The sequence below is a fragment of the Erpetoichthys calabaricus genome, chromosome 1 (assembly GCF_900747795.2).
Source record: "Erpetoichthys calabaricus chromosome 1, fErpCal1.3, whole genome shotgun sequence".
Lineage (NCBI taxonomy): Eukaryota > Metazoa > Chordata > Cladistia > Polypteriformes > Polypteridae > Erpetoichthys > Erpetoichthys calabaricus.
In genome coordinates, this window is record NC_041394.2 from 336011758 (window position 1) to 336030304 (window position 18547).

At 41.0% G+C, this 18547-nt stretch overlaps 1 protein-coding gene across 1 annotated transcript; it reads right to left on the reverse strand.

Moving 5' to 3' along the window:
* LOC114666323 (zinc finger protein 37 homolog) lies at positions 1-12955 on the reverse strand. The gene is made up of 3 exons (XM_051926752.1): positions 12851-12955; positions 5038-5511; positions 1-1086 (listed from the first exon to the last, which is right to left on the reverse strand). The coding sequence occupies exons 2-3, from the start codon at positions 5501-5503 to the stop codon at positions 266-268; spliced, it is 1287 nt and encodes a 428-aa protein (XP_051782712.1). The 5' UTR covers positions 5504-5511; positions 12851-12955; the 3' UTR covers positions 1-265.
* Between the last annotated feature and the right edge of the window lie 5592 nt (positions 12956-18547).

An 18547-nucleotide genomic window follows, 5' to 3' on the forward strand; every position in this document is an offset into this window, starting at 1 on the left:
TTGTGACCACATTCATATATCCTCAAGTATTTATAGTTTTTTTGTGGATTAAAATCTCTGATGATACGTTCTATGCTTTCTGTAGATGTTATTTTTCTGTTGATAAAAGTTGCTTTGGCACACTTGTCATTTGAAAATTGTTCCAGCAAGTGTAACTGCTCTTGCAGATGCCAGTTGTTGGAGCTGTATAGTCTTGTATGGCCTCGGGTCATCTACAAACAATATTTCTATCCAGTGTGAATGTCCGTGTGGATATAAAAGTGGCTTACTTAGGAGAATCATTTGCCACACTGCATTTTGGGTCTTCTCCAGTGTGAACTCTTGTGTGTAACCGAAAGCTGTGTTTGTTAGAGAATCCTCTGCCACATTTCGAACAGCAAAATGGCTTCTCACCCGTGTGAATTCGTAAATGGGTCCGTAGATTGGCTATCTGCAGGAATTGTTTGCCACATTCTGAACAGCAAAATGGCTTCTCACCCGTGTGAATTCTTGTGTGGGTCTGAAGATGGCTTAATTGTGAGAATTGTTTGCCACATTCCGCACAGCAAAAAGGCTTCTCTCTCGTGTGGATTCTTGTGTGATTCATAAGAGTGCTTACATCTGTAAATCGTTTATCACATTCAAAGCAGCTATATGGCTTCTCTCCTGTGTGAATCCTGATGTGCTTATTGAAGTTGCCAGATTGTGCAAACTGTTTTCCACATTCAGAACAGCAGTACGGTTTCTCTCCGGTGTGGACTCTTGTGTGGGTCCGAAGATGCCCATAGGAGGAGAATCCTTTGCCACATTCGGTACAACAATATGTCTTTGGGGTTGTAGGACTCCATTTACTATCATATTTAGCTTTTATTTTAACATGTGCCTTCCTCTCTTGGCAAAAAAACAAATTTGCTGAATTTTTCTTGCGTGCCTCTACCTCAGTCTTGGTTAATTTCCTGTCATGTAGAGAACTATCCTGCAAAGAGGCTGGCACCAAGCTCTCTGATCCAGATGTCGATTTCCTCGTGTCTTCATCATGCAATGCCAGTTGTGATTTGCACTTAAGAGAGGCTTGAGATGAGGAGAAGAAGCCAGTGTCTTGGAAACCTACAGAAATATAAATTGCATATTTGAGGATCGAAAGAGGCTTGACAACAGGCAATCACTTTGTGTAAAAGAACTCGTTCCATTTCAAAGAAATTCAGACTCCTTCAACGCTACAGTCCCAGTACTGTCCCCTTGTTGAGAGCAGATTCACAGTTTTGCTGCTTCGTTTGATCGCTATCCCCAGTATCAAAGAAAAACTAAACTTGAAAACAGTGAGAAGACACAAAAGAGTAAAAGAAAGGTTAAAAAAAAAGAAGTCCCTTCATTGCTACGATTTAAATAAAATATACAATAAATGCTTTATCAAATAACTAACACATAGGAGAAGAATTTTTATGTGAAATATCCCTCAACTTGAAAATTTTGCTTTCTACATTACTTTCATCTTCTCCCTGAATTAGAGAGATGTTTTGGTGAGGGTCACTTTGTCTTGTAGGACATGGGTGTCGAACTCCGGGCCTGGAGGGCCGCAGTGGCTGCTGGTTTTCATTCTAACTCTCTTTCTCATCAGTGATCAGTTTTCACTACTAATTAAATTCTTTTTCCATTCATTTTAATAGCCCTGTTTTTAAGGATTCAGTCCTCTGAATTGATTCTTTTCTTCATTAAATGACAGCCAAGCAGAAATTGAGACGTGAAACAAGCCAACAGATGACCATCTAAATTGGGGCTTCAAACTCCAACCAATTTCACTCCAATCATTTTCTTAAACAGAAGCCAATTCTCGCTGTTAATTAAACTCGTTATTTAATTCCATGATCTGTTGCTGCTCTCATTCTGCCACAGCAGACATTTCCAAAACTGTTCATTTTCTGTTTTTTCTAAGAACACTGTCAAAATGTTTAAGTGACCTGAGAAATCAACCTTACGGAGACCTTCACTTTTCTTTAAATTCAGATATTGTGTGATGGGCACAGGGGAGCTGGTCATGTGGCTGCTTGTTTTGTACCTCATTATTGTTTGGCTGCTTATTAAAGAAAAAGAAACCACAAAGGGGCCTGAGTCAAGTTAATTAAAACTAAGGCAAAAGAAGTTAATTAGCAGCAAAAACTGGTCACTAATGAAGAAGACGGTTAGAATGAAAACCTGCAGCAACCTGCGGCCCTCTGGGCCCGGAGTTCGACACCCATGCTGTAGGAGAAATTTAGACTACTGAAGCTCAAGAAAAATATAAATATTATAACAAGCAACAAACCCTACCTCGACAGACACACACAAGGACTTTTGGCCTGGCTAATGATAAGAGAGCTGCTGCTGTCTAGCAGCAGGCTTGTAGATGGGTGTAAGATCTGGACAGATCGGACCACTTGGACCACAGGTTCACAAGTACAGGCCTATAACATTTCCATAAAACGAGTTGTGCTTATTGTGTCCACGTGGAACATGACACATACTGATGGACGTTTGTCACTGTTCCTTCCAGAGTCCGATGGAATTTGTGAGATATTATATAACTGCACGGTTGGAATGATTCATCGTTAGAGTGTTGGTAACGGAGTAAATCATTTCTGTTGCTGAGTCTCTGTTTGAAGAGTGATGAATATAAGCATTAACTAGAGTGACGTAACAAAAAGTCTAACATCCCTGTCAAAATCACAATGTAATAAAATTAAAGTAAAAATCATGTAATAAGAAAATGAAAAGAACATAAATCCTGCCAGAACTTATTCCACCTTTATTGCAAAATCTTTACAAAGAAGGTGAAAACAAATCAGAAACTGTTTAGTGGGGAAAAAAAATCAATCCTACAAACATCTATTTGCATTAGTGTGGAGACCCTTTAATATAATCAAGGATGTGGCGGCATTCAGAATCAACCACTCACGGTATGTCTCCCCTCAAACAGTAGCTAGTGTACACCTGACATCAATTCAAGTGGCTCTGATGGAGCCGAGATAAAGTTTGGCTGTTCCTGTAGGATTATTTGGATACCCTCTTGGTTGCAACATACTCATAAAAGCCAAGGTCTGCAAAGAGCCTTTAAACCATGACTGGGGATCTCATCATGGAAAGCCATCAATCTGGACAGGGGTACAAAAAAAGCAATTTTTTCCAAAGCATTAAACATCCCATGGAGCACCATGAAAAGTCTTTAACAAGTGGAGTAAATATGGATCCACAGTCACTTTACCAAGACGATGAGAAGACCAGGAGAAAACTGGTCAAGTAGGCCACCAAGAGGCCTTACAGCAACATTAAAGGAGCTGCAGGATTTCTTGGCCAGTACTGGTTGTTCCCTACATGTGACAACAATCAATTTTCACTAAACAGTTTCTGATTTGTTTTCAGTTTCTTTGTATAGATTGCTATTTTGTAATGAAGGTGGAATATGTTCTGACAGGATTTATCTTGGTTTCATTTTTTTTATTTTTTTATTAACTTAGGGGGCTTCCCCCCTGCTCACTTCTCTCGCCAGCCACTCGCGAATGTGGATTTCACTTTTACTAAACAGCAAATCTTTTAATTCTTGAGGATATGCCTCTTCATTGGGAAGAAACACTACTTTTTTTTTCCCCTGATGGCAACATGAATTAGACGATCTACAAGTCTCCGGCTTAAAGTTTAAATCCAAACAATACATTTTATCTCTTTTCGCTGTTCTGTTATTTCAGTCGAGTTTTGAAAGTCCCTAAAGTCTTACTGTCTACCACACTACTTGGTCGCTTATTCCAAGTGTCTATCATTCTTTGTGTAAAGAAAAACTTCCTAATGTTTGTGTGAAATTTACGTTTAACAAGTTTCCAACTGTGTCCCCGTGTTCTTGGTGAACTCATTTTAAAATAACAGTCTCAATCCTCTGGACTAATTCCCTTCATAATTTTAAACACTTCAGTCAGGTCTCCTCTTAATCTTCTTTTCCTTAAACTGTAAAGGCTCAGCTCTTTTAATCCTTCTTCATAATTCATCCCCTGTAGCCCTGGAATCAGCCTAGTCGTTCTTCTCTGGACCTTTTCTAGCGCTGCTATGTCCTTTTTGTAGCCTGGAGACCAAAACTGCACCAAGTAGTCCAGATGAGGCCTCACCAGTGTGTTATAAAGCTTGAGCAGAACCTCCTGTGACTTGTACTCCACACATCAGGGCGCTATATAACCTGACATTCTGTTAGCCTTCTTAATGGCTTCTGAACACTGTCGGGAAGTTGATAGCTTAGAGTCCTTCTCATGAGGTGTACTCTTGATATTCCGACCACCCATTGTGTATTCAAACCTAACATTTTTACTTCCTATGTGTAATACTTTACATTTACTGACATTCATCTGCTACAAATCTGCCCAAGCCTGTATGCTGTCCAAGTCCTTCTGTAATGATATAACGGATTCCAAATTATCTGTCTATCCACCTATCTTGGTATCATCTGCAAACTTAACCAGCTTGTTACTTATATTCCTATCTAAATCATTTATATATATTAAAAATAGCAGCGGCCCCCGCACTGCCCCCTGCTGGTCACCACTCTTAACATCGGCCAATTCTGATGAGGTTCCTCACACCATCACCCTCTGCTTCCTGTGTCTGAGCCAATTCTGCACCCGTCTGCAAACATCACCCTGAACTCCCACTTCTCTTAGTTTGATGCCAACCTCTCATGTGGCACCTTATAAAATGCTTTCTGCATTACATGTTTATTGCATTGCATGTTTCTTACATACTTGCAGTTAAAACCTCCTCTGAGTCTTTCTGCCCCCCATTTGACCACACTCACAATGGCATCTTTACTAGCACTTCTCGAGATACACACTGCCAGTTTTAGTGTTGTAAGGGGATAAAAAGCAATGAATTCCACTGAGATGAACAACTCGTTCAGTTCAAGAGTTTTAACTTGACAGCACAGATTTCACTGATCAGAGCAAGCCCGCATTTCAATAAAATGGAACCGTCATCACGTTAATCACATTCACCAATAGCGTCAGGCTGACATTTTTGATGTTGCTTTTTAATCTTAGCACCTACCTTCTCCAGAAAGACTTGTTGATATTTCCATGGGCTTTATCATTGACTTGCTATGGACAGCATAGGGCATGGACTCTAATCCAGGATCCCCTTTAGTCGGAGAAAAAGCCTGAAAGTCAGACTCTAATTTAAGGTGGTCTTCTTCTTTTATGCCATTTGCAGTTTCATTTCTCTGCATGTTTGTGTTGTGAGAAGTTACCTCGGAGTCTTTTTTGAACTCAAGTGCCTCCTTATCACAATCCTCCACCTTAATGCTGCCACATTCTTGTTGATGGTGTACAGAGTCCCACTCACAGTCCTCTTTTTTAATATCATTTCTCTTATCCACAGCGTGCATGGAAAGTGAACCCCTTTGTAGTGTTAAATTCTTCTCTCCCTCTTTGTCACACGTCTCTTCCTTGGCCCCTTCCTCACATTTATATCCTACATCTAGAGGTTCCTGGACAGCTGGGTACACTTCCTCCATGTTGTACACTGTGGAATAATTAAAATTTAAAATCAATATATTAAATAATAGTTGAACAAAGAATCTTGGGCTGAGGACCTTTTGACCTAGTGCAAGGGAGGGGAAGAAGATTTCGTGACTACACCTTAGTGCAATGAAATTTTTTACTTAGATAAACAAGTCTAAAATGATTACTATCTGTGTGCATTTGGGTGGATGGAGAATATATTATTATGTAAACCAGCTGATGCTAAGAAAATGTATATGTATATATATTTGCAAGTATAAGAATTCTTTGTTTTAACCATATGAATGCATTAAGATTGTTAAAAGAGGGAAACCATTACCTGTATAATCATTTTAACAATATAAGTATATTACTAGTTTGTATTAATAGGCTATGGATTAATTGATTATTAATATGACTTACTTAAACTAATGAACTAAAGATTGTTTATTAATAAGACTTACATATAAAAATTAAGTGTGTATGCAAAGCTGGAAGAACAAACTTGCAACATTTCTCTCAAACTGCTGACTTTTTAGTCTGTACTCAGGGAAACTGTTAATCTCAAAAAACATCTAGGATTGTAAAATCAGCAGGAACAGGCCTTTTCACTTCTTCTTTAGTTGTTTTGAACAAATGTGTTGTAATATTACTGAATTCCCCCAAAGAACTGTGTAACCTTGTCTCATGACAAGCTGTCTCTGTAAGATGTAAAACTCTGTTATAAAAAGGAAGCGGACCCCCCCCCCCCTCCAAGAGGGGGGCTATTGCTGGTAACTGTCAGTGACACAAGCTGACAGGGCTGCTCTATATCTGCTGTCTGCCTGCCTGCTGTTTGCCTCGAACCTTCGTCCACAACACCTGGTAATGGCGGGTTCTTTTTTTTATCTGTTGGCAGACCAGAGTAGAATTCAGATAATGATGTAACTGACGTCACATAGAAATGATGTTTCTCTGTTTTAAAAGAGACAGTTTAGAAAATTCACTGGTGCTTTTTTCTAAATTTGAGTTTTTGAGAAGTCAAAAATGTATAAGGTGTGCTTTATTTAAAATTATTTAACTTTCCCTACAAATTTCAGGATAATCAGTCCTGGGAGCTCTGTCGTTTCATGCAGACAGACCTGGCAACAAAAGGTACGTCATACTTTATGCAAATGTGCCCAAAAATAAGACATGATGAATCAAACAAGAGTAACAGTGACATTTTATATTAGATCGAACAATGACCACCACCTCCTAAATACAGTCATGTGAAAAAGAAAGACCCTCTTTCAGTTCTACGGCTTTAGGTATCAAGATATAATAAAAAAAATCATCTCCCAAAATGAGGTAAATACAACCTCAGATGAACATTAACACCCGACATATTATGCAGTATCATTGCAGGGTGAGTCAAAGTGATAATGGTACTGCTATGTACAGTCATGGCCGAAATTATCGGCACCCCTGGAATTTTCCCAGAAAATGCACCATTTCTCCCAGAAAATTGTTGCAATTACAAATGTTTTGGTATCCACATGTTTATGTCCTTTATGTGCATTGGAACAACACAAAAAAACAGAGAAAAAAAGCCAAATCTGACATCATGTCACACAGAATTCCAAAAATGGGCCAGACAAAATTATTGGCACCCTTTCAAAATTGTGGGTAAATAGTTTTATTTCAAGCATATGATGCTCGTTTGAACTCACCTTTGGCAAGAAACAGGTGCTGGCAATATAGCAATCACACCTGAAGCCAGTTAAAATGGAGAAAAGTTGACTCAGCCTTTCTGTTGTGTGCCACACTAAGCATGGAGAACAGAAAGAAAAGCAGAGAATTATCTGAGGACTTGAGAACAAAAATTGTGGAAAAATATCAACAATCTCAAGGCTACAGGTCCATCTCCAGAGATCTTTATGTTCCTTTGTCCACTGTGTGCAACATAATCAAGAAGTTCACAACACATGGCACTGTAGCTAATCTCCCTGGATGTGGACGGAAGAGAAAAATTGATAAAAGACTGCAATGAAGGATAGTCCGAATGGTGGATAAACAACCCCAATCAACTTCAAAACATATTCAAGCTGTTCTGCAGACTCAGGGAGCAACAGTGTCAGCTCGAACTATCCGTCGACATTTGAACGAAATGAAACGTTATGGCAGGAGAGCCAGGAGGACCCCACTGCTGACACAGAAACATAAAAAAGCCAGACTGGAGTTTGCCAAAATCCTTCTGGGTGAACGTCTTGTGGACAGATGAGACCAAGGTAGAGCTTTTAGGTAAAGCTCATCATTGTACTGTTTACAGAAAATGGAATAAGGCCTACAAAGAAAAGAACACAGCACCTACAGTCAAACATGGTGGAGGTTCTAAGATGTTTTGGGGATGTTTTGCTGCCTCTGGCACTGGATGCCTTGACTGTGTGCAAGACATCATGAAATCTGAAGAAGACCAAAAGATATTGGGGTGCAATGTAGGGCCCAGTGTCAGAAAGCTGGGTCTGCATCAGAGGTCATGGGTGATCCAGCAGGACAATGACCCCAAACATACCTCTAAAAGCACCCAGAAATGGTTGAAGACAAAGCGCCGGAGAGTTCTGAAGTGGCCAGCAATGAGTCCAAATCTAAATCCGATTGAACACTTATGGAGAGATCTCAAAATTGCTGTTGGGAGAAGGCGCCCTTCAAATCTGAGAGACCTTGAGCAGTTTGCAAAAGAAGAGTGGTCGGAAATTCCAGTCGAGAGGTGTAACAAGCTTGTTGATGGTTATAGGAAGAGCTTGATTTCAGTTATTTTTTCCAAAGGGCGTGCAACCAAATATTAAGTTGAGGGTGCCAATAATTTTGTCCAGGCCGGTTTTTGAGTTTTGTGTGACATGATGTCAGATTTGGCTTATTTTCTCTGTTTTTTGTGTTGTTCCAATGCACATAAAGGAAATAAACGTGTATACCAAAACATTTGTAATTGCAACAATTTTCTGGGAAAATTCCAGGGATGCTGATAATTTTGGCCATGACTGTATATACTTCTATACAATTTTTGTGCCACATATGGTACATGTGTTGAATATGATGGCGAACAGGTTGAGACATTCCTGTAAAACATCTTGCACATATGAAGTATGTTTTGTGAATAAATTGTTTCTGACATTCAAATGTTAACACAATGTTGACTCACCCTGTATTTATTTAACAAAAACAAAGTCAAAGTCAAAATGCAGCAGCAGTGTGTGACAAATGAAGTCCACCATTACTGCTTCCATATGAATTAAAAGGGTAAGTGGCAGCCCAGTGCTGCTCATCAAATGCACTTGATATACTGATCATCAGCAAGTGTGACCACCTCTATAAAAGCAGACATTCTGGCAGTTTGGTGGTCTGGAGCATTCAGGTGTGTGTTAACACAATGCCAAGGAGGAAAGACATCAGCAATAATCACAGAGAAACAATTGTCACTACCCATCAGTTTGAGAAGGCCTATAAGGCCATTTTCAAACAACTTGGAAGTCCATACATTGAGAAAGATTATTTACAAGTGGAAAACATTCAAGACAGTTTCCAATCTTCCCAGGAGTGGACGTCTCAGCAAATTCACCCCAGGGTCAGACCGTGCAATGCTCAGAGAAACTGTACAAAGCCCAGAACTCCATCTCAGACTCTACAGACCTCAATTAGCATGTTAAGTGTTAAAGTTCACGACAGTACAATCGGAAAAAGCCTGAACAATTATGGCTTGTTTGAAAGGGTTGCCAGGAGAGAACCTCTTCTCTCTAAAAAGAATATGGCAGCACAGCTTAGGTTTACAAAGCTGCATCTGAACAAACCACAAGACTTGTGCAACAATGTCCTGTAGACAGACGAGACCAAAGTGGAGATGTTTGGCCCAAACCCAGCATATCAGCACAAACACCTCACGCCAATGGTCAAGCACAGTGATGGGAGGGCTGCTGATTTGGGCTTGTTTTGTAGCCACAGGACCTGAGAACCATGCAGTGATTGAGTCGACCATGAACTCCTCTGTATACCAAAGTATTCTGGAGTCACACGTGAGGCCATCTGTAAAACACCTAAAGCTTGGCCAAAACTGAGTCCTGCAACAGGACAACGATCTCAAGCAAATCTACAACTGCATGGATGAAAAAGAAAAGAATCAAGGTGCTGCAGTGGCCCAGGCACAGTCCAGACCTCCACTCGATTGAAGTGGTCTGGCAGGACCCTCAGAGAGATGTGCATTAACAAATAAAAGAGTGGGCCAAAACTCCTCCACAACAATGTGAGAGACTGATAAAGTCAGACAGAAAATGACGACTTCAAGTTATTGCTGCTAAAGGAGCTTCTATGGGCTATTGAGTCATGGGCTGAGCTTAATGTTTCACACATGGCTTCTCCATTGTGGCTTCATTTCTGTTAAATAAAGAATGACATGGTGGACTCTGTGGTGTGTGGTTTTACACCTGAGGTCAGACTGAAATCATTTTAGAACCTACTAAGGACCAGATCGTTTTATTATTATGTCCTAGGGTGTACTTTCTTTTTCACATGCCTCTACATCAAAACACATTTTATTTGAGCTACAATAGCTTTTAATATTTAACTTTAGCTTATTGGTTTCCAAAAATACATTATTTTGTGTAGCCTGATAAATTGTAGAAAATACACAGTGTATGGGGTTTTTATTAAACGTATTGTTTAAAGTAAATGTATGGCTTTGCATTGACGCAGACAATACACAATGCAAGGTCTTCTTTAGCCCCCTATAACAGGGCGGAGGGTGCCAGTGGCTGCAGGTTTTCATTACAGACACTTTTTTTTTTCATTCTTAACCAGCTATTAATACAAATGGAACTGGTTATGTTGTCTTGATTTGTATTTTTTATTTCATTTATTTTCTTTAGCCAGCAGCCAAATAATAATGAAATGCAAGTTGAGCCAACAGATGCACAGGTTAACTTCAATTCCATTTACAGCTCATATATGTCTCAATAAAATATTTCAAAATCTAAAAATGAAGGTGTGAGAGAGGGAGTGATTTGCTGTGTCGTGCAAAGCATTTGAATGCTGAGCTCAGAAATAAAAGAAAATCAGTTTCACAGATGACTGGTGTATCCGAATGAGAGCACAAACAAGTCCTAATAATTCATCCATCCATTTTCCAACCCGCTGAATCTGAACACAGGGTCACGGGGGTCTGCTGGAGCCAATCCCAGCCAACACAGGGCACAAGGCAGGAACCAATCCTGGGCAGGGTGCCAACCTACCGCAGGACACACACAAACACACCCACACACCAAGCACACACTAGGGCCAATTTAGAATCACCAATCCACCTAACCAGCATGTCTTTGGACTGTGGGAGGAAACCGGAGCGCCCGGAGGAAACCCACGCAGACACGGGGAGAACATGCAAACTCCACACAGGGAGGACCCGGGAAGCAAACCCAGGTCCCCAGGTCTCCTAACTGCGAGGCAGCAACGCTACCCACTGCGCCACCCCTAATAATTCACTGAAAGCTCAATACAAGATTGGCTGGAGTGGGAATGGTGGTTTGATGCCTCTGAGTTAGCTGGTTATCTGTTGGCTTGCTTTGCGTGTCTTTATTGTTTTGCAGCAGGTTAAAGAAAATAAAAATGAGAGAATTAAAATTACGGCCAAAATAACAACCAACTAATAATAAATATATAATAACAACTGATGGTTAATTGGTTACTGATTAAGACTGTGGCTGGAACAAAAACCTGCAAACACTGCGGCCCCCCAGGGTCTGAGTTTGACACTCCTGCCTATACGATGTTTAAGGAACCTCCCTGATGCCCTGCTATAATGCTGATGGAAACAGTAAGTACGTTCAGAGTCACTATTCAGATGCAAGGTAGAAGGGCATACAGTTGTCTGAACGTACCTAGCATCTTATATAAGAACATCTACGGCATGTAAACAGTAATGAAAAAAGCAACTTAAAGAAACATACAGTAAATATCAAAACTGAAACACCAAAGTTATTTTTTTTTTGTGCTCATTCATTTAGGCCTCATTATAAATGAACTGTTTTTACTACAAAGTTTTAAATTGGGTGATTTCAACTGTGTAATCTGTACACGTCATATTCAATTCTTGAACCTTGCCACTCAGTATCTTTGGAAATCTCAAACATTAGCAGCTACAATGCATTTAAACAGAAGAGGAGAAATCATCATGTCATTTTCTAACGAACTCAGTCCAGACCAGAGCCGCACGTGATGGGAGACATACTGTAGGTTAGAGCCCATCCCATCAGCCATAGGATACAAGGCAGGAATAAACCCTGGGTGGAGCGCCAGCCCATCACAGCGTGAACACACACACAGGCCAATTTAGTGTCACCAATTCACCCAACCTGCATGTCTTTGGACTGTGGAAGGAAACCCACACAGACGTTGGGGAGACACACAGACGTTGGGGAGACCACGCAAAGTCCACACAGGGAGGACCCGGGATGAGCTGTGGCAGCAGCACTACCACTGTGCCACCCAGGAGAAACTGAAGCAAAGTTAAATCTAAGGTGTTTGATGTGTTTGGAGGTAAGCAGTTACTGTTAGGTCTAATATAAATACCCTGCTGTTTCTTTTATTATCTTTTAGTCACGACACTGCCACAGCAGTTATTCTTTGTAAAGATGTTTTTCATACTACTGCTGTAGTTTAGGCAGTCGACTGTTTCCATCCCCTTAATAATTGTGTCACTTAAAGCCTTTTAAAAATCAGCAGTGGTGTTTTAGCAGAACTGTGACATTTATTAAAGTTGCTGCGTATGATATGGATACGTGACTTTATAGTCGAGTGTATTGTCAACCACGTAGTAGAATGAAATCCTTATTTGCATCCTTCGAGCAAGTGACAAAATTACTGAGGCAGGCTAGAATTTGTTTTGAGTAATAGTCGAAACACTGTGATAGTCATTTAAATTGGTTTAAAAAGGGTTATTGATAGAGAGCCTCGATGGCATATCAGTTTTCATTTTTTAATAAAATCACGCCTCAAGAATCTTAAAATAAATTAAAATAAGTGGTGGTATCCTGTATTCATAAGTGAATTACTTTAAGTCCACTCTCTGCCCGTCTCTATGGACCTTTCGTGATTTAAACAGCCGTCCACATTAACTTGAGCTCAGTGTGTACAAAACATCAGGCAGACACGCAGCGAATTATCTGAATGTTCGGAAAAGGCAGAGAACTGCGAGTCCGGATTGGTGAACTCAAAAGTGTCCGTGAGAAGAACGAGGAACTCCTGCGAGACGCGGACCGCTCCACGGCTACGGCTGGTGTTTCCGCTCATGACTTCGCAGCTGCTCCGTCTTTATTTTTTCTCCTTTGCCTTCTCTCATATGTCATTTAGCTACGTACCTTTTTATTTTGTGTAATGTCTAGCGGAGCCCCACCGGCTAAGCAACATCCGAGTCTCCACTTCAAGGCTCGCGCGCGCACTGTGAAGCCTGCGAGAACCTCAACAGAAAAAAGAGTCCTTCCGGTACTGTAAGCAGCATACGTGATGTCAAAATAAAAGTCCCACTGCGGCGCGCTACTCGGGTAGCACTCAAACTTACGGGAATTAACTTCGCAGAATAACGGAACCTAAACTTTTCAGGTTCGAGTTGGGCCAGAGCCCATTCCTGCAGCATACAGGATTGGAAGGAACCCCAGTTTGTCTCACACTCACCCCTTTATAGTTAAAAGACCCAATTTGGAAACGGCCATCAACCCTAAATAACACTTCTTTTAGGAATATGAGAAGAATCCAACAAAAGTACAGAGACAACACGCCATCCTGCTGGCTTTTATCTTCTTCAAAAATGAATATGACTCACAGAACACATTCTTTACACATAGAACAACCCATGCAATGGAATACTTTAGTAAAAAGTTATGAAAATTGTTCATTTCTGATCAATCTCCCCGTCCATCACACTTCTCATGTGGAGGTGAATGAAGCTGCCTATTTAGAATGACATAAAGAAGAGGTAACAAGAAAAATGGAGTGAGTTAAAATTTAAAAAGAAATATTTAGGAGCAAAAGGTGTCACAGTTCAATGAAACATTAGGGGGTGCTGCTCTTGCAGAAAGCAGCAGCCCGTTTGTCTTGAGAAGTCTTTTATTGTAGGAAAAGCTGCTGAATCAGAGGCCTGATGTCCACAGACACTTTAAAAAATACTGTCCTACTTCTTGAACAAAGACTCTTAGCATTAGGTGTGATGATTAGATGAAAGGAGCTATATAATAAGTAGATAAATGAAAGGCACTATATAATAAGTAGATAAATGAAAGGCACTATATAATAAGTAGATAGATGAAAGGCACTACATAATAGAACTTAGTAGAATAGAACTTAGTCTACAGGGGGACATTTGGCTTTTTACAGTTTATTAGTAGTTTGTGCAGGTTTAGGGGTCCCGATCCCAATGTCTTTACCCTGGAAGACAAAAAAAATGCAGGCAGAGGTGCATACTTTAAGACATGATTAATGGATCCAAGTGGGGCCTTATAATATGGTGGAAGTTCCTCTGTTTGTTATTTTGGTTCACATATGCAGTGTAGTTCTAGTTAACAATGGTGTGTCCATAAATAGCAGGTACATCTGCTTTATAGCACCCCGTGTGTACACAGACAGTTGCCTTAATAAGCAAAGTGAGACTTGTGTGTAAGTGCTTTATAGCGCCCACCCACACATGCACAGCTACCTCACGCAAAGAGACTTGCTAGTTGGCATAAGCAGACCAAATGGCTGTCTTCAGATCTGAGAGTCACTTACCAAAGCAGGTGCCCACTTGTTGAGGGTCTCCCTTCTTCTCCGCTAACCCCTATGGCACCAGACCTTGAGCCAATCAAACAATGTACACTCACTATTGCAATAAAGCAGAAATAATAAAGCACAGTAATAACAATAATAAGTAGAAAATGTATTTAATTCAAGTATCTCGGGGTCTTGTTCACGAGTGAGGGAAGAATGGAGCGTGAGATCGACAGGCGGATCGGTGCGGCATCCGCAGTAATGCGGGCGCTGCATCGGTCTGTCGTGGTGAAAAAGGAGCTGAGCCGCAAGGCGAAGCTCTCAATTTACCAGTCGATCTATGTTCCTACCCTCACCTATGGTCATGAACTATGGGTAGTGACCGAAAGAACGAGATCGCGAATACAAGCGGCTGAAATGAGTTTCCTCCGCAGGGTGTCTGGGCTTTCCCTTAAAGATAGGGTGAGAAGCTCAGTCATCCGGGAGGGGCTCAGAGTAGAGCCGCTGCTCCTCCGCATTGAGAGGAGTCAGATGAGGTGGCTCTGGCATCTGATCAGGATGCCTCCTGGACGCCTCCCTGGTGAGGTGTTCCGGGCACATCCAACCGGGAGGATGCCCTGGGGAAGACCCATGACACGCTGGAGGGACTATGTCTCCCGACTGGCCTGGGAACGCCTTGGGATTCTCCCAGAAGAGCTAGAAGAAGTGGCTGGGGAGAGGGAAGTCTGGGCATCTCTGCTCAAGCTGCTGCCCCTGCGACCCGACCTCGGATAAGCGGAAGACAATGGATGGATGGATGGATGTATTTAATTGATTTTTTTAAAACATCCTTCCACAAGGATACGTATGATGATGAGGGAGGAGTCCAGTCAAGCCCCGATGCAGAGCTGCTTCAAAAGCTTCTTTGGTCCACGGAGTTCTCATTTCTGCTAGTTTGAGTGGCAATGCAGACGTCTTGTCAGGGTGATGCTAAAGGTCGTCTCTCTTTCTGTGCAGCGTGCACTCCAAACACAAAGGCCAGTGTAAAACTATCCCCCCCCCCCCCCACACACACACACACCCCACTTAAACCACATGCTTCAAGACGCCAGTTCCCACCACTTTTCAACGTCTGTTGTTTGCCTAAGAGAGCCTGTACTCATACTTAGCTGTTGCATGTTCTTCTGCAGCAGGAGTCTTTGGCATCGTGGCTTCTGCAGACGTTACGGGAGATGAGAGTGGTGCCACCTGCTGATGACTCCCAGTGTATTAACTTTGAACCAAAGTTACAGCACTGGGAACAAATGGACAAACAAATGCATGTAGTTTTGCTCAGTAAGATGATCTGTAGAGATGGATGCAAAGGAGTGTTTTCTATCCTTCCATCATCACAAGCCTGGTATCTCCTTGTCCAACAGTCAGTATTTCACTCTTCCTAAACTCTTGGCCAGGGCTCTTGATCTGTTTTATTTATTTATTTATTTTTTATGGGTGCTGCCATTTTAAGAGTGTTGTTATTAATCCCATATGTCATTGTGACATCATCTTCTTATGGTGTGTCATCCAGAACTGTGCATACTTTTGAAAATGTCCACAAGTGATTCTTAGTTTGGACATTCTATCTTTTGGCTCAGTTTCAGGACTGTTTTGTCACTTTGGTTGGTTGATTCCTGGTTTTGACCCTTTCTAGTTCCTTGTCACAATTCCATCTTCTGCTCCTTTTTTGTTCTTCCTGCTCTTGTGGCCTTTAAATTTGCACCCAGTAGCAGAACATTAAACCAACCTGCACATCTTTATAAACCCAAGAGTAACCAAAGAAGAACTGAGGCTTATTCAGTTGTCCTTTTCTATCCAAGAAATTCTGAAATATTTGTATGTTTGCCAGAACTTTAAATTCTTGTATTGTCTTTGCCATGAATTTGCTCCCTTAAAAATGCAGGCAAAGCTAAATGCGAGCGATAACTAACGAGCAGACGAGGCAAAATGGCAGTGAAGCCTATACTCCCCATTAGCAAGGTTGGCGTTTTGCAACTTGGACAAATGTGTTGGTACCTCCTCCATGGAAACAGAGGAATCCACAGTTCTCACCGAAATAACCTGAAATGGAAAAAAGTAATGGGCACCCATCATTGTTTATTCTGCATGTAGTCAGACTTTGCTTTAGAGTTCTGATTCAACAGGTTATTTCAAATAATAACACACATGAAAATGGCAGGATGGGACCCTTAACCTCGTATTTTGTTGCACAACCTTTAGACTTTACAATCAAGCAATTCCCCGAGCTCTCCATGAGAAGTCTGCCCCTGTCTGCAGGTCATCTGGCCCACTCTTCTTGGTCAAGCTGCTCCAGGTGTGTCCGGTTTGAAGAGGGTCTTCTTCAGGCTGCTATTTCAGTTCTTTCATTAGATCAGCGTTTCTCAACCTTTTAAGTATTTGCGACCCGAGTTTTCATAACAGTTTTAATCGCGTCCCCCTAACATTTTTTTGAAACCCTAATAACATTTATTCCTACGTCCTACGAATAGCGAAATTATGCCACATATGGCAACATTCGTGCCCCCTTTTTTTGTTACTTCGGGGCGCGCCCCACAGTTTGAGAACCGCTGCCTTAGATATTCAGCAGGATTCAAATCAGGGCTCATAGAAGGTGAGGAAGAAATATTATTAACTGTAATGATTATAAGTAGTTAAATACCAGGGACTGCATTAAGAACAACAGAAGGTGGACACCAATAAAAAGTAAAAAACAATTTCTTTATTCTTGGTGGGTCAGAGAGGCTGCCCGCCTGCCAGCTCAAGTTGCTACTGACAGGTCAGATCAGACAACCTGCCCAAAGCAGGAAGTTTCTCTCTTTTTATAACCAGTCTTTATTCTTAAACAAAAAGAGGAAATATGGCAGTTCATTTTGAGGTCATACATACAGTAGATCATTATAGCTTGCGGTCACACCCTGGATTGGAACATACAGGAGCGCACACAGTGTTTCTAACAGTTAAAAGAGTTATCAGCACACTCACAGTCTTAAGCAATAGCCCTTGTCAGCATCAACACACACAAGAGCAACTGCAGCGATCTCCCAGCTAACTGTCACAGGATGTGTGCAACCTAAGCAAATTTAGACAATACTCACTTCATCATTCTTTCTGCACGCACATAACTTATACAATATCAAAGGTTACATAAAAGTTAGTTCAGTACATTACATTAACTATAAGAAATTACATTCTTATAGCTTTAGTATCTGCATTAGATTACATTTGTTCAGCTAGCTTAACACGTTCTTATTTAATACACAAGGGTCACGCTTCATATAGTTCTATTAGCATCATACTTTTATTATTTGGAAAGACTGAAGCGCCCTAATTGTAAATATTCTTTCTCTTAAGCTTGTTCACAGTGCATTCTTTTATGGGAAACTGCTGACATCTTGATACTAACAGAACACCCTGTGATATTATAAGTCAGTTGTGACTGTTTCTGAACTCTTGCTTAAAACTATTTGAGCATATTTCTTAAAACTGTGAGTGCCCTGGTAACCTCTTTATCTGAAAGAAGCAATGTGCACATTCCAATTCAGGGAGTCGCAAGCTATTGTAATTTATGTATAACCTCAAAAGGAACTGCCATATATATATTTTTTTTTGTTTAATAAAAAACTAGGTATAAAGAGGGAGTCCCCCTGCTAACAGGCTGCAGGCTGTCTGATCTGACCAGATAGATAGATAATTTATTAATCCCAGGGGGAAATTCACAGTGGCACTGAGCTGAGAGGGGCTGCAGTCTCTTTAAATCACCAAGAATAAAGAAATTGCTTTTTACTTTGAACTGGTGTTTGTCTCCTGTTGTTACCGACTTTCAGCGTCCACAAAGGCCACTTCATAATAGTCCAATGCTTTGTTCTTAGCCCTTCTTGATGCTCTTAGCTGTGTGTTTTGGCTCATCCTTAACCTGTGACTGACACCGAGCTGTCTGACCCTGGGCAGTACGTTTCACTCCAGAAGGTCTTGATAGTCTTGAGGTTTCATTGCTCCCAGCACAGACTCAAGGCATCCTGTGTCACACTCAGCCAAGCAGCCCCAAAACATAACCGAGCCTCCTCCATGTTTCACAGTAACTATGGTGTTCTTTCTTTTGAAATCTTCATTTTTTTCAATCTATGGACATAGAGGTGATATGACTTGCCACAAAGCTCCAGTTCGGTGTCTTTTGTCCAAAAGACATTCTTCAAGAAGCATTGTGGTTTGTCAATATGTGTTTTAGCAAATTCCAGTCTGGCTTTTTTTATGTCTTTCTTTCAACAGTGGTGTCCTCCTGGGTCTTCTTCCATTGAGTCCAC

Coding starts and splice junctions, on each gene's coding strand:
- LOC114666323 (XM_051926752.1), bottom strand. CDS start 5,503: ATGGAGGAAGTGTACCCAGCTGTCCAGGAACCTCTAGATGTAGGATAT. Junction 1,087..5,037: donor AACAAGTCTTTCTGGAGAAG/GTAGGTGCTAAG, acceptor ATATTTCTGTAG/GTTTCCAAGACACTGGCTTC.